Source organism: Camelus ferus, chromosome 15 (genome assembly GCF_009834535.1).
Source record: "Camelus ferus isolate YT-003-E chromosome 15, BCGSAC_Cfer_1.0, whole genome shotgun sequence".
Taxonomy (NCBI): Eukaryota; Metazoa; Chordata; class Mammalia; order Artiodactyla; family Camelidae; genus Camelus; species Camelus ferus.
In genome coordinates this window covers 19,958,780-19,976,428 of record NC_045710.1, presented here as the reverse complement: position 1 = coordinate 19,976,428, position 17,649 = coordinate 19,958,780, and the positions used below count along the sequence as shown (strand labels likewise).

At 34.4% G+C, this 17,649-nt stretch overlaps 1 protein-coding gene across 2 annotated transcripts in view; it reads right to left on the bottom strand.

Moving 5' to 3' along the window:
* Window positions 1–5,407: 5,407 nt before the first annotated feature.
* PPP1CB (protein phosphatase 1 catalytic subunit beta) overlaps window positions 5,408–17,649 on the bottom strand; it is a 35,444-nt gene continuing 23,202 nt past the window's right edge. For both annotated transcript variants that reach the window (XM_032497275.1, XM_032497276.1), the window contains exons 6-9: window positions 16,390–16,461; window positions 11,988–12,139; window positions 9,375–9,509; window positions 5,408–7,218 (exon numbers count right to left, since the gene is read on the bottom strand). In XM_032497275.1, coding sequence (XP_032353166.1) covers window positions 7,114–7,218; window positions 9,375–9,509; window positions 11,988–12,139; window positions 16,390–16,461 — 464 coding nt within the window. In that variant the 3' untranslated portion in view covers window positions 5,408–7,113. The remainder of the gene's footprint in view (window positions 7,219–9,374; window positions 9,510–11,987; window positions 12,140–16,389; window positions 16,462–17,649) is intronic.

Genomic DNA, 17,649 nt, shown 5'->3' with positions numbered 1-17,649 from the left:
GCCAACTCGGAGCGGGGCCGTCACGGGCCAATCAGCGCACAGAGCACGCCGCCGGGGGCGGGGTCCACTCGAGGCTGCGCGCGCCACGCCTCCCCGCCCCCCACGCCCGCTGCGTTAGGAGCCTTCGCGGCCCGCCCACCTTCTACCGTTACCGGGCCCTAACTTGCCCTTTCAGCAAGGTCCTGGCAAAACGCCGCGACCCTCCCACACTTCCTTCTGCCTTCTAATGTAACCCTCTCCCCTTGGGCACTTACCAAAATCAGACTTGGATTACTGCCATTTATCTTCCCCCCAGTGAGATAGAGAGGCCCTGCAGGGCTGGCACTCCCCTGCCCCACCGCACCAGGCAGAGACACTGATGGGTCCTCGGCAAATGGAGACATCAATAGCAGGGGACAAGAAATCAGAGGTGAACTTTGCAGCATCGATTATAAATCACTGCTACGTTAAAATAATTACATCAGCAGGGGGAGAGACCACTTAAACTAAAAAACAGGTGTCAATATCGTGGCTCTTTGTGAGAAGGGGTAATACAATTCTATCCTGCTAAATCTACTGTTCCAAATTCTTTTCTTTTTGGCCGCATCCTAGTCCTTGGCCTGGTGCCTGGGATGTAATAGGTGCTTAATGTTTGTTTAATGAATAAATAAAAGGATTCTTATAGCTTTTTAGTTTTTGTCAGTGACATCTTTGCCTCTTCCCTTCCACTTAAGTTTTTCCCGTTAACATATCATGGCCTTTTTTTTTTCATGTTGCTATATAGTCTATGTAAATTTTTTAAATGATTGCATAACAGTCCAGAGTGGATGGACCAAACTTAAATCATTTGGATATTTGGACTGTCTCTAGATTTTTCAGTTACTACAATTATCACATTTAAAAAGTAATTTGGCCTTGCCAACTTGCGGTACTTCCTAGCAACCTGTTTCTGAGTCAGCAACTCTGAAGAATGAATGTTCCCTTCTCTCCTGGGCTCTCACACAGCTAGATGATGGCAAAAATCACCTGCATGTAAGATAACACAATCCTGGAACTTATTTTGTGATGAGATTATCTTTTTTTTTTAAATTTGTTTTTGAGGGGGAGGTAATTAGGTTTATGAATTTTTTTAATGGAAGTACATGGAGATTGAACCCAGGGCCCTGTGCATGCCAAGCAGGCACTTCACCACTGAGCTATTTCCCTACCCCTAGATTATCTTTTAAGGTGTTTTGTAGAGGACATCTTTGGATTTTCTTTTCAGTATTCCCCTTTAAACTTATTTATTTTTATTTAAATTTTGTTGGGGGGGCGGTAATTAGGTTTACCTATTTTATTTTTTAATGGAGGTAATGGGGATTGAACCCAGGACCTTATGCATGCTAAGCATGTGCTCTACCACTGAGTTATACCCTCCCCCTCTTCAGCACCCTTTTTCAAGGAAATGTTCTACTCAACCTCCCAAACCGCTTGGGTGTAGGGATAACAACTATATTCATGCAGTATCATCTCTCCCCTTCGTCACTAATTGGAGTCATAAAGGCCCTTGATTCAAGCTGAGCCAAATTCCCCTCTTGGAATTTTGCGCTATGACCAATAATGCAGCCTGCCTGACCGTTCCTTTATATGGTAGAGATAACAAATCTTCAGAAGTATTAGGATAGAACAATAATCAAAAAGATAGAACTGTATTAAATTTCTCTCTAGAATAGTTTCCTCCATTGTACCTCACTTTTTTTGTTAATGAAAAAAAATTTTTCTTGATTTCTCCACATACTTGCTTCTGCTTATGACATAATCTTTGTTAAATTGAGGCAACACTCTCTCCACATTAGAAGTTTTGATTCCTGGTTTTAACTGCTCATATTTACTAGGTGACTTTTGAAAGACAAAATGTTATACAAACTATACATTTGAAGTGGCTCACAACAAAGGTGACTTTAAGGTCAATAAAACTGCAAAGGGAAGGCAAGAAGGTAACCATAAGGATCTTGGAAAGCTTGATTCTGAACAAGAGGCAACTTCCTCCATGTGCCTGTCAGGTGCTGAGCAATGTTCCTTCCAGTAAATGAATACTGACTTCTCATATTTACCAATATTTTACTAAATAATTAAGCTATTCTTGCCATATAGACCCAGGTCAATTTTCTCCTGAGACTATTCCAGCATTCCTGTAAGAGACAAAAAGCAGTTAGATGAGGATAAATGAAAACTGAAACTACATTATTTTTGGCTAATTTCTTCAAAAAAGGTCAAAAGTGTCAGAACAGTAGTAGTAAGTTATTTTTGAAACATCACTTGCCATTCATTAAACCAACAATTGCATACCTATTATGTGCCAGACACCACTCTGGGAACTGGAGAGACATCAGCAAATAAGAGACAAAAATGTCTGCCCACATGAGTTTACATTCTAGTCACAATTACTTCGTAGACCTAAAGCCATCTAAGGATCAAAGAGAACAACATTTTGAAGGAATGCCCAGCATAGTAATGGATTTGTACAACAAATAATTTTCTTTCAAAAATGGAATAGACCACAATTTGTGTTAATCTGTCAGTGAAGATACCCAAAGACTTTACGGTACTCACTTGATAAAAGATTAGGGTTTCCCACTAAAACCAGGATGTACAGTATAGTAATAGAAAGCTTTTATAACCTAGATTTTTGATATTATCAAATTATTTCAGTGGCATTACTGGGCCCCAGCTAGAGACTGGCTACAAAACCCAAGGCAATTATCCTGGGAAACAGGGATCTGTTTCTGATACTTCTTAAGGCACACACTGCATAACAGATATATGTGCTGAGAATGAGACCCTGGGCCTCACGTTAGTTCTCCTGAGGTATTAAAGTAGGCTCTTGATTTTTAATTTGGTAAATTGAGTAGGATCAAGAGTACCACCAGAATATGACTTCTCAAGTGACTCTACCCCTCACACTTGCCTTCTCAGGAATCCTTATAATACTAAGAGAGCTTGAAAGACAGAGCTCATGTTTATCCAAGAATGATAAAAAAAAAAAAAAAAAGCATGTCTGTTAATAACCTATTGGTAAGTGACAGCATCTTCAGAAACTGTGCCAGTATCAGTTTGAGAAGTACCTATCTGAGGTAGCCTGATAGTTTCAAAACCCTGGTTTTGTTTCCTCAGCTCTTTTTTTCCCAAGAAGTACACTAGGAGACTTAAGACTTCAGTTAGCTCAATTAAACTTGTTACACACATAAACGACTCCTTTGGACTACTTTCCTGTTGTATTTTGTCTTTGTGACTTTGTCAATAATCAGTGTTTATACATGATACATTAAAAATTGGTGCTAAAAGGCACCTAATGGTTTAGTTGTGGTGTCACTGCTCTCTCAGGAAAAATGTTGGCCTGTTCATCTACTGAATTACTCAGATTCAGGCAGCTGCAAAAATTAACACACATCTTACTTGGTGATCCAAGGCGAGGGTTGACTGAAAGCCTTCAGGGCAGACCTTAGGTTCCCACCTTTTTACATGTAGTATCAAAGAAATGCTGAATCTATGGGCTTTAGGCAGTTTGTCCTTGCTCCCTTTCACATACATAGAAGACACTCCTCACAACACACTTGTAATCTTCCACTCTATTCACAGCCAAAACAATGGGGGTTACAAGTAAGATTCTGTAACCATAATAACTAGCAAAGACCCCTAAGAAGGAAAAAGCAAAGATTTATAGCCACTTTTGTAAAAAACAAGGCTTAATAAGACACTGGCAACCTATATGAGAAAGTAAACAACAATGAAAAATTAAAGAAGTTTATGATTTAATAAGTCAACCAATGTGGCTGAAGGAAATAAGTTTTGACTTTTAAACTTTTCTAATCAGAGGATTTAGAAATTCTGGCATTCAAATGTACAGGTAAAACTGAATGGGAGATCAAAATTTCTACACTGTCTAAATTTCACTTTTTACTAAAACATTTATAAAGAGAATAAACATAATAAAACTTTAGATGTATATTTATATGGAATCAATTTATGTCTTATTTGATCATTTTGCAAGGTGTGCTGTCACTTTAAGCTCCTTTCAATTAACTTTTAGCTGTTTAAGGGATTATAAAACACTAAAATCTACTAGCAAAAAAGGACATAGTATTTCTACGTGAAGCCACTGGTATAGTCAGGCTATTAAGTGTCTTCTCAAGTGCAGTTTTTCTTCAGGGTCGGATTTATAAGGAAGAGAGGTGGATTAGGTCAGGGTAACAAGAGTAGAGTAAGCCTATTCTCCTTCTTTTAGTGTAAAGATGTGAAAGAAAAAAATTTGTTCTCTTAGTTCAAAAGTTACAGTTGCCAAGGAGACACAGGAATATACCTGAACTTATAAATGGAGATGTATTTAATATAATCTACTTTTATATACTCTGAAGGAACACATCTCAAGATGCTCCTGGTATTCCCTCAGATGAATTTTTTTTTGAAAGGCCTATATATCCTCTGAACACCCTCACACTTCCAATTAGCCACCTTTTAAATGTTAAAATTCTTGCAGGCATTTTGACTCAACATGTTGAACAAACCAGTCTTGCTGATCATGATTAAAACTGGTCCCTGAGCAAAATTAAAACAATGAATGTTAAAGCTTCAAATGCAATTTATAGTTAATTCTTTCCAATCAAGAACAGAAATTGACCATAATAATTCATATGATCCATCACATTATCACAGTTATCTAATGTGTTTAATGATTTTGAATGTCATGACATTTAAGAATAAAGATAAATTTGAATATAGAAAATAATTAAAAATCAGAGAGGGAAATGATATAAATTGGTGACAGAGGAGAACAATAGAAATTAGTGACACTAGAATTCCAGGATATTTTTCTCCTAAGAAATGAAGTTTTATTTATTTCAAGTAGCAGTGTTACCAAGCAAATAAAATTTTTAATGAACACATTATATGAATAGAAGCTGTTAAAGTGGTTTTAAGGCTCTTTGAATAATTTTAAAACATGATGTTTCCACTCTTCAAATTCAGTGACCAATATTAATTTGCTTAACTAGTGACTATTTTTTTCATATTCAGTACTGACCTGGCTAAATTATTACAAAAACCCAGTATATAGGATCCAAATTAATGTGTTGACCAATACTAAAATTAATAAAAGACTGCTGTCTCCTGCCAAAGGCTTATTTTCAAGACTCCCTTCACTCTATAACTACTAAGATTACATGTAAAACTCTTAAAAATTGCTCAACTTACACTTCAGTTAGGAAGATACTTAAATCACGTTAGATAAAAGCCTGTGTGACCTAACCTAATACATCATATGCAGAACACGGACAATTTTAGTAAGGAACTAATTCAATATACGTCAAAGACATTAAAATCTATTTGAATAAAACGTGTGTTTAAATGTCTCACTGTAAAGAAAAAAAAGGAATAAAATAACCAGTCAGGCTTCATATCAATTAGACAACTTTTACTAAATGAGAAAACTACATTTAAAATGTGTTTTAAAACAAAATGGAATTAGAAAATAAAAAGACATATGCATTTGAAGTAACTTTGCACTGTGCTGAAAATCAAATCTCTTGCAGTAATACAATACGCCAATTCTTAAAATGTAAGTTAACAGAATTCTCAATTTAACATTTTCAAAGACAATATTAAGGTCAAGAATTTCACGTCTACGGTAGCACGTATAGAAGTATGATGTCCATCCCCATGAAGCTTACAAATTTGACAATGTTCAATAAAAGCTTTTAGAATCACATACAAAAGTGTCGCATCCAAAGAATCACAACAAATCTGTGTCCTGTTAAGTTCTCCTTCTAAAATCTGACTTTTCTATTCCTGTCATTTGTTAATACTAACCCTTTGGGGGAAAAAAAAAAAAGAACAGGGAAAGAAATGCGGCAATAAACCCTTGATCATGTACAGAAATTATTGCTACTATAGTTCACTACAAAGCATGTCTATACAATATCATGTGAACTTTGATCATGAAAAATCAGATTAAAAATCTTTAGTGACATAAGCCTTACAATCGTATACAACATTCACATGGCAATATTAGACAGTTAAGCACCCAATTCCCATAGTTGACAAATGTCCCACTGACCAGCATTCATTTAAATACATCCTTCATACAGAGAGGAAAAAGGAGATAGTGTCAGCTTCCCAAGGCTTGTCAAAAAAGGATTCTCATGTTCTGTGGATCTAAAAACAAACAACAACAACAACAACCGAAAAGAACCCCAAAAAAAACAAAACCGATGCAGGTGAGGGTGTTACCAGAAAGTTAAGCATGCCAAAAAGGTGTTTCGTGCGAATTAAAACCTAAAGCCAAGGTACCACATAATCACATTACCAACTAGTTGGGTATACTAAATGAGCCTTATCTTAAAGTTAAATGAAATGCTACTGCACGATAGAGCATCAATAAGTTAAAATTAGAGTGCACAAATCCAAATCAGTGGCAATTTCTGTATAAAGCAAAATACTATTATCAGCTGTAACGGTTGCCCAAACTGATTAAATCACTCTCCCGGCAGTTTGCTTATTTTTAAAAAATATCTCTAAAATTCCTTTTTACTGTAATGAGGCATAAGTTTTCCTAGTAAGATCAAACAGGTACATAAGTAAATAAGCAAGGGAAAATAATAGTTGATGAATGTCTTTAAATCTCATCCCACATTTCACTTTTAAAAATGGGAAAAAAATTTAAAGAATTTGCCATTATTCTAGCAAAAACAAATAAAACAAAACAAAACAAGCCCAAAATAATTAAACAACCAAGCAACACTAAAACCACATTACACAGATGGATCATCATGCTTTCATCTGGTTTAACTATCACATCTAGTTTAACTGGGATGCTTTTTTCAACTTTAAAAACTGTGATACGTGAAGATGTAACTTTAATGGGTAATTCTGAATTTGGATTTAACTTTGTTGAATATTATAACAGAGTATACTTATTACAATACAGTGTAGCACATCTTTCTATTAGAAAAAAATTTAAGATCCTTTACCCGTCTCCTTAAGTTAAAGGTGTGACATCATAAAGGGTGTCAAATGGCTGGATGGTTTTACAGTGCACACTTATATATTATGAAGTATGTCCTTAACAAATCTGATGGTTTCTTTACAGAGTTCCTTTCTTCACCTTTTCTTCGGTGGATTAGCTGTTCGAGGTGGAGTCACGGGACGTCCTGAATTCAGTCCACCATATTGGTACTTAGCTTTCTTTTCAGATGGTTTCAGTATCTTAAAGTAAACAATTTATTAACAATGTTAATTTTTTCAAATATAGTAAGTTTAAGAAAGTTATTTTTACAATAGTGGGCTTTTCAATAAATGACATCAATTATAAAAATGTAGGAAAAAGCAGCAACGTTCCACACACATTTCTCACGTTTGAAGAGTGCAAATGTCTGAGGGGAGTGTACAGCGAGTGGTGAGTGTGTGCTCAGCCTGCATGAGGCCCTTAGTTCAGTCCCTCTCCTGTCTCCCCAAACCAAACAAAAGCAAGAGTACAAATGTCTGAGTATCTCAATACCGCTATTCTTTGTCATTTCATAGATAATTTAGTACCAAAAACTCAAGTACACAAATCCTATCAACTACCCAATCCTTAGATCTAAGTACATTTTTTTCAAATTAGTGTATCTCTGTGATGAGGAAAGAACACTAATTTAAAAGTCAAAAGACCCAGGTTTTCATCATAATTCTACTATTTATTTAAAGGGTAATTAGCTACAATCTCTTCAGATCTTAATTATCTGTACACAGATCTTTTAATTAAAAAAAAGCTTTATTTATATATATTACATGTAAAGCTCACCCATTTAAAATCTAACAAGTTAAAAAATTTCAATATATTTACAAGCTATACTTTTACATATATAATATATATAAAATATAAAGTACAGTATAATTACTGCTACAATCTAACTTTAGTAAGCCCAGAAAGAAACCCTGTTACCATCAGCAATCACTCACTCCCCATTTCTACTCTCCACTCCCCTAACCCCTTCAACTCCAAGCAATCACTATTCTATTTTCTTTCTCTATTTGATTTGTCTTTTCTGGCTATTTTTAATAAATGAAACCATACAGTATGTGCTCTTTTGTGACTGGCTTCTTTCACTGAGATACTGATTTTGATGTTGGAGCATGCATTAGGACTTTATTACTTTTAACTGCCAAACAATATGCCATTTTATGGATATTCCACATTTTGCTTACTCACTCTTTAGTTGATGGATGTTTGGGTTGTTTCTACCCTTTGGCTATTACAAACAATGCTCCTGTGAATATGCATATATGGGTACTTAAGTATGTGCTTTCAATTCTTTTGGGTATATATCTAGGAGTGGAATTGCTGAATCATATAAAAACTCTATGTTTAACTTTTGGGGGCACTGCCAAACTCCTCCAAAGTGGTGGCACCATTTTCCATTCCTACCATCAATGTGTAAGGTTCCAACTTCTCCACATCCTCACCAGTACCTGCTACTGTCTGATGTTTAAAAACTGTATTTATTCTGATGGGTGTAAATAGAGCTTTAACCTACATTTTAGATAGAGAATTTCAGTATCTACAGAGAAAATGTGTAGAAAAGACTTATGAAGCATTTCTTGTAACTATTCAAAGCATCATAGTGCCTCAGTGGGAAAAAAATATTACAACTACATTATGGCAACTGTTGAAGGATAAGGCCTGGTTACTACCTTTAAATTGTAAATGAGAAGTAAAATATTTAGCATTCAATTACATTAGTTGATAGAAACAGAACCTCCTTCTACATTTAAAAGAGAAATATAGTGTGCCATATTAAGGACATAAAACAACCTCTGCAAAAGCAAATTACTGAAGAGATTTTAGTCCATGAACAAGAATGATTTCAAGTAACACACTAAAGCTAAACCTAATCTCTTTAAAATCTAAGTGTTTCTCTATATTCAGAAATGGGTACTTCAAGATTATTTGGAAAGTTTTTCTTAGGTAAATATTCTACATCATTTTCACTGGAGTTCGTAATTATAATTCTTTCAACTCAATGTCTGTCCCACCCATTAATCTTGCAAAAGAAACAAAATCTAAACTATTCATTGAATTTACATTTTTAGTAGGTAAGCCACTCTCCAAGGAGTCACACAGGAAGTTAACAATTTAAACATCTGCATCAAGAATTACTGACATGACTTAGGTCCCTAAAACTCTTCATATCTGATATATACCAAATGGGCTGGAACCTTTGTGAATGTAAATAGAAATCTCTAGAATCTATCAGTGATAATCACTTCTGAATAAAACTGATTTTCTGTACTTGCTCAAGAACACAAATTAGAAAGAAAATTCTTCTGACAATAGTTTTAATTAGATTTCTGGCTGCTAGAAATTTGTATTTGTATCATACCTGAAATGAACACATCAAAGTTTCATCCACACTCATCATTCCACCAGCATTATCAAACTCGCCACAGTAATTTGGGGCTGAAAATAGGGTTACCAACTGTCGCTTAGCAAAAAATTCATATCCATCTTCCACCACCTGGCAAAGAAAAAGTCAAAAGAAAAAAACACACTTATATACATGAAATTTTCAACCATCAATACTAAGATTAATGTGACAAAAGCCTGAAAAAACCCCAAAACCCTGTTTTCTTTTGGAAACCTGATTTTTACTTTTAAACTTGCCTTAGAGTATTAAAATTGGTTTGCTTTTTCTATAAGCAAGAATTTAGCTTAAATGAAATAATAAATTTATGATTACTAAAAAGTTTAAAAACCATACCATTTCCAAGGCTCTCCATATGCTAACAGATACAGTATCCAAAGAGGTCTGAGACACTAAGTATTTCTTAGATGATGGCATTATTACCCAACTACAGAATCCTTAATTCAATGAACAATATGAAAGACAGATTATGCCAAGAACATTTTTCTTCTTTCACTTTCTCATTTCCTATTAGTATTATGTAGCCACACACTGAAAACTTATACTAAGTTGAGTTTAATTTACATAGATCATGCCACTAAAAATTAACTGCCTATAGACTATATTTTTATATGTACAATTCTTTTCCTTAATAATTTAACATGATTTCTAGAATCTACTCTCAATTCTTGATTGATTTAAACAATTATGTTTCTCAGCTTCATAAATCTGAGAGGTAGGCAATGACATGTAATCATACTTATTTTAGTAAGCAAGAATATCTTTTCAAGTCTTTAAGGTTTTTGACTAAGCAAAATTATCCTGCAATACTTGGAGAAACCACTGCCACAATCATTTACATTTTAAAATAATTCCTACCTTAGTTATCAGGTACATGTTCCTGTTGTAATTATCTCATCTAAATCTATTATCTAAAATTTAGATATTAACCTTTTCTGTTAAGACCTTGGCCACCTTATCTACTTCAGCTCAGCATACTGCTTGGCACTCAGTATTGTCCTTTTAGTTCTATTTTGCTCATTCATTTGTTCATTTATTCACTTACTTACTAAAACAAGAGGGTTTTAAAAAAGGAAATATTTGTAATTTGTGTTGTTTCCCATCATAAGTCTCCTACTTTTAGAGATAATATGTTTGAAAATAAGCAGTACAGGATTTTGGAGGTTTCTGGAAAATGACTATGCAAACTAAGGTAACTAAGTAACATGACTTTTAAAAATCATCACCTGTTTTTGAAAATACAAGTGAATGGAGATCTACAGCTGGAAAAAAAGATTACTAGTGGGTACTTTATTAGGAAACTTAGAAACTCTGCCCTGTTATCTTGTGGAAGACTTATCTTAATTATCTAAGTTATATACACAATATTCACTGATTAAAAGACAACTGTGCCAAAAGCAGAGGATTTGGGGATGTGACTTCATTTCAACTGAACTAGTTAATTCTAACAGGAAAAAGGCATGTGATATACAACATAAGCAGAAAATGAGAAGCCTGTCATCTCTGTTATCACATAGGATAAAAAAGGGAAACACTGTAGTGGAGAACATAATTAGCTTAATAAATTTTGCTTTAACAAAGGAACAGGGAAACTTTAAAAATTATATTTACAAATTTCAAATACTTTCATTACTTCCAAAGTAGCTAACAAAGAATTTTTAAAAATGCTTTTCAATGTATTTCATACCAGTCATGTTTTAGAGAGCATAAGGACTTGATATATTAAATTGTTAAAATAAGCTTTTGTTCATTCTTTTATTCAACAAACACTCACTGCATGCTACAGTATGTCTATAAGTTCATAAAGAAATGGATATTCAAAGGTCAAGAAATCAAAATCCCCTCCTTAAAGAGTATACAATCTATTGGTGAAGGAGGCCATAAAAAAATCAAATAAACCTAAACTACACATATATATTTTTTAAATGAAAATTCAAAATACACATAGGTAGATAGAGTTCAATAAACTCTCATTTACTCACACCTTGCTCAGTAATTACCAAGATTTTGCTACATTTCATTTACCCACCCCTTGTCTCTGTTGATGTATTTTAAAACAAATCCTAGACACGCCATCTTACCTCTACATACTTGAGTATGCATTTCTGAAAAATACTGACATCCTTCTTACACAGCAATGTACCATCAAAGTTAAAATAATTAACTCCTTGACATCTAATACCTGGTCTATAATCAAATTTCCCCAATTATCTCAAAAGCGTCTTTTTCACAGTATAGTTTTGTTTTTATCAAAATCCACATGATTCATTTGATTGTTATTAACATGTAAATATACTAAAATAGGATCAAAGATTTCTAGAAAGCTTCAGACAAGCACCGAAAAATCTGTTAGTATTGCAGTACACTACAAAAATATATTCCTTTGAAACCTTTCCTCTTAAGAGGGTGAGAAATGGTTAATAGATTATTAGCCTGTTAACTGAGATCAAAGTATAGGCTTTACCTCTTATACTGCTTTCTTTGCATAATTAGCTCTCTTGGCTCTCAGTTTCCTCAAAAATAAAAGTAGTTAACAAATACTAAAACATCCAAAAGTTTTGTATTTCATACCTGATGAGCTCGACAAATCAAGTCTAAATCATGACGATTCAGAAATTTACTGACTACATCAGCTCCAAAAGTGAAGGAAACACCACGATCATTTTCTCCCCAGCCTTGCACATCCTTATCTGGATCAGACCACAGCAAATCACAGAGCAAACCTTTACAGAATGAAAACACAGCAATGAAAAAACAGTAAGTTATAAAGTAAAATCTACCTATTACATTTCTCCTGCATTCTTTAATAAACAGTAACAATCATTTGGCCCCTAGTATTAGCCTGTTGAACTTACTTTTTGTTAAAGTAACCATGCATATACAATGTTGCCTGGCTTCCAAAGGTAGCATCCCTTTCCAAATATTATAGGATATATGCGTATGGCACTCCCTAAGCATATAGCATGTGGAAAAGGCTGTTCATCTTTTTGTCTATAGTTTCTCTATATGAATAACCAATCGACCCAGAAGCATTTCAACAGTTTATCCTCTCCTTACCGAGCTACCTATACTGTTTTTGCTGCCATAGTCTATCCCATTAATCCACTTTATTTATCACTGAGCCAATAACATACTAGAGATTTTAAATAAATCTTCGTATTTGATAGGCCTATCCCACTTATTTTTCCTCAGGACTGTCTTAGTTAATGTTACTTTAATTTTTTGTTTTTCCACATATAAACTTCTACATCAGTTTAGCTAATTCTGGGAAACCAGTTGAAATTTCATTGACTACATTTGATTATAGATCAGTTTGAGGGAAGAAAACATTTTCTACAAAGGCCTGGAGGATTTAAAAAGTATGGAGGAAGAAAATCAGGTAAGAACCCTGACTTTAGTAATGTTTCAGGCTTAAAAAAAGAGGTCAGAGCCAAAAATATTTATCTAAGTATCTTCATCATACTAATACGAGTATAAATCTTAGAGAAGGGACTGAGAGTACCTTGGAAATATGAAGTGAAAAGACCAATAAATGAACTCTGAGGAATCTAACACTTAATCAGCAGGCAGGGGAGAAGAAATGAGCAAAAAATACTGAGCAGTGGTCAAAACAAAAGGAAGAGATTAGAATAGTAGGGATCTCCTGAAAGGGTAAGAATTACCCAGAAGTAGAAAACGGTTAAGTTTCAAGTACAATGATCAGGTGGATTAGGACAAAAACCAAAACATGTGCCACTTACAACTAGATCACCAGACCTTAATGAAAGCAATTTCTTGATGGCTGAGGGGAAGAGAGTGTGAAAAAGTCAAATTGTAGTGATTAAGAGGGAGAGGTTGCTGAGATGCTGATATTAAGTTAGTTTTCTAAGAACTATGATGCTAAGGGAAGACTTTTAGAATGAGTCTGTTTTAAAGATGTTTTTTGATAATCCATATACCTCACAATACAGCTTATCAGGAAAGGAGATCTTCATTGAATCACTGTATAGCTTGTCTTGATAGGGAAGTATCTAAAACACCTTGTAGAATTGGTGGCAATGTACTCTTAATTTCTATCATTATTTCCTAAGCTTCTGTCATGACGTTTTAAGAAATCCACCATCATACAAAATCCATTAGGATAGTCTCAATTTACAAGCTCTTTCTGCTTTCTAAAGAATCAGAAGCTGATTCCTGAAACATGCACATACAAAAACACACACTGCTCTATAATGCTCATACTTTCGAGTCTGTTTCCACAGAAGCAGTGAGGAGGCCAAAACATTATTCTATAATTTTAATTTGACAATAAAACTAGAATGCAATTGCTTTTGGAATTCTCTGGAAAATATGACAGCCTGGATGCATATAAAATCAAATAATGGTAGCAACAACAATGTGCCATTCTTCAATCTTAATGGAATCAAGATAAGAACTCAGAGCTAAGGTTCTGTGTTTTACAATCCAATCCCTAATGACTAAGCATTATAATTATTAGGCTACTACCTCAAAAATATCAGAAACTTCCCATTAAAGTTATGCTGAAAAGAGAAACCTAAATGCCACCCTTGAATGTGATTTATGTCTAAACTATATCATTAACAGAAACTCTGAAGATATGACTTGAAATTTATATTGTGTTTATTTTAAATACTCTATTATTTAAATACCAGTTTCTATTAGGTTAGTCAAATATATTCTATAATTACAATCAAAATCTGGTAAAACACATGTTTTCCTTTTATAATCAATACAAAAACGTTTTTACCCAAGTAAGTTATGAAACAACTTACTGCAATATACAATATGTCAGTGGCTTACTGATAACAGGATCTCTACAACTGTTCATAGCGGCTGACAGTCATGAATAGCATTGAGTGTTATCATTAGGCTTTCAGTACACTGAACGAAACAATCCAATTGCACTTAAAAACAAGCAACCAAATGCATGTTACTAACAAGCTAATTTACAGGTTTTAGCCATGGTTTACTCAGGCACTGGTCTGGGAATATTTTTTAATGCTTATCTTTCTATAGAATCTTTGGATCTTAAGAGTGGGAAATGAACTTAGTAACTATCCAGCCCAATCCTATCCGATGAATTATCAATTCCCCTTTACAAAATTACCAATAAACAAACTTCTTTTCAGTAAGCTGAAAGACCTTTTTATTTTTCGTATGTATGATGTTCCTAATACACATAATAAGATTTCTAGACCCTATGGCACTCTAGGCAACCATCATTTAAAGATATTAAAGTTTGTTGAGAACTGATGAATACAATCAATATACAGTGGGTTTGATTACACAAATAATGGGACAATTAATCTAACAATGTAAGTTTGTTTTTAAAAAAGTGTGGTAGAAAATGAGTGAAAGGGCAATTTCACTTATGCTACTGCTTTTAATAGTATGACAGTGTGATATAATAAAAATATATTTGATCTTTGTTCCCATTCCTGGCACAAAGCTTCTAAAACCATCAGAATTTCCTGATAGAAGGGTTTTCAGTTATTCATAAGGGAGCCCCCTTTCCATCACACTGGAGTTCATGTTAATGAGGTGACCTGGGTTGGGGAGGGTGTTAGCGGGAGGGCCAGAGAGCTTCCAGATGGGGCCCAGTCAACCAAAAGACCAAACACAGGATTACAGAGTTGGGACTTTCAGCCCTCCCACTCTGTACCTACACCTCTGGGGAGTAGGGGGCTGGAAAACAATGTTCTATAAAAACTCTTTAACTAGATTTGGGAAGCTTCCAGGTTGGCAAACACATTGAAGTCAAAAGGTGTGGAAGCTGTTCATCTACCAACAAATGGCTCTCCCTATACCTTTGCCTTATGTATCTCTTCCATTTGGCTGTCCCTGAATTGTATCCTTTATAATAAGCTGGTAAATGTAAGTAAAGCTTCTGAGGTTGTGGTTGTGGGAAACTCTGAATTTGTAGTCGGCCAGGCAGAAGTATGGTTCTCCTGGGGACTCCACTTGAGGCTGGCATCTGAAGTCATGTGGAATGGAGACCTTAACCTGGGGGGTTTTGGCTAACTCCAGGAGACAGTGCCAGAATTGAACTGAACTGCCAACACCCACTTGGCCCTGGAGAATTGATTGTGGTGTGGAAAAACTACACACACTGGCTGCCATAAAATACCATACAGAAAAGTATTGATGTTTCAAGCAAAAGTTGAACTGAGGAAACAGAACAACTTAACTAAGTTCAATTCCTAGGTCTTCAGTATTTTATTTTATGGAATGAACACCATGATTAGTACATATACTGGTACTCAAATATGAATAATTATCATTTAAAAGCCAATAGAAAAGTTAGGGTAAGTGGCAATGTGCCTAGCATTTATTTATAAAATCACATTAGGCTCATCTGTTAATCCACACATCTCCTCAATTGGAGATTATTTGCTTTTGTTTTACTTGATTTACTTATCTGAAAGTTATTCTCACTATCTGGATAGTCAATTTTCATATTTTTTCATATAAAAGTTTTACAACATTCACCACATATCTCTACAGCCTTCTGTCTCAAAGCCTTAAGAGCTCTAAAATTTGAAATACAGGTGATGCAGAAAATAGAAAACTACTAGATAATACAAAAGGTAACTGTATCCTTGGCTAAGAAAGATTATTTTGGTTAAAAAACATTTGACTCATTTTTAACAAATGTTTGAAGGACATAACCAATGTTGATATAAACAAGGGAAGAGAAAGATTAGATTAGAAAGATCTGAACCTTTGGTGAAAAATAAGTTTGACAGAACCATACCATAGTTATATGTAAAATTTAAAACTTCTGTCCTTTGGGAATTAGTAAAAAGTGAAATATTTTATATTATTGCAAGTAATCTGTAGTTAGCTTACTGACTATTAAAAAAAGCTCTATTATGTATTACACAATCAATCCTACTTCCGCTAAATATAATTAAGTACAAATATGCCAACATTTTAGATTAAAAAACTGATTAAACTTCTCTATATACTTAACCTGTATCAGGGACATCAGTGGGTCTCATAATTCTCCGAATCTGCTCCATAGACTGTAGGTCTGGTGACAGTCCTATAAATAAAAAGATGAGTCATAGTACTGACATCTAAAAAATATTCACTGAAATAAAAACCATCTAATCAAAGTAGATTCACTATGTGAAATTAGAGATACTTAAAAGTGTTCCTTTCAACGTTATCTTTAATATATTGAGTTATAAAATAGAATCCCACTTGATATAACAGAACAGTATGATTAGGTCTTCATTTTTTCCCTACCAGACAACTAAGACTCCCTTTCATTTCAAAAGATTTTTCAAGGAAAAATAAATCCTACCACTCTTGTTTCTTTCCAACCACTCCCTGCCCTTCATAGGAACACACGCAATTCTAATCCTCCCTACTTTTTTTGCCACTCCTTACCACTTAAATTATGTTTACTTAAAGTGCTCACCGCGCCCCGTAAGACATTCCCTCATCCTACTCCAACATGCTTGTTATCTTATATAAAAGCATAACTGTTGATCAGAAAGATAAAGAAGAAAAAGCACATGAAAATACTCTGTAATCTTTAAAGTAGTACACAAATATAACCTAGTATTTCTTTTTGATGGGCAATCACAAATGAGGCTAAATATTCATATTCCATACTGCTACATTTCTGTTCTTAGCTATACTAATGTGCAAAAGCTACAATTTCTCAAATGTTTAGTATCTACTGTAAAATGTTTCCATTAACATAGTTAGTTATGTTCTACCAGAGATCAGGCCTGGACAAGTGTATCTACCTTTCAGTGTTTTTCTACCTTAACTCTTTCGGCATATTGATGAAAACTAATTTTCTTACAGTGTTTTCATTAAATTATTTCCCTAAACAAAAACCTCATATGGTCATTAAACCATTCAACAAACTCCTTTGCTCAGTATCCAAATCTCTATAATCTGATCCCATCAAGCCCCAACATGTATTTGACATTCTAGTTGGGCCAGTCCTCACACATTCCTTGAACTAGACACCATAAAAGACGACTTTCCAGTTCTCTTCACGTCTCCTATTTATCCTCCAAAAGCCAAGCCTCCACAAACATCTGCCCAACAATTCTCTCCCTTTTTTGACTTCTCATTATAATTACTATCTCTACAAGTACTTTGACATAAATTCCTTTCATTACTCAATGTTTTGAAAATACACATTTTATCAATAGGTTTAAAAATTCCTCAAGATAGCCAGATCATACACTATCTACATATTTTCATGGCT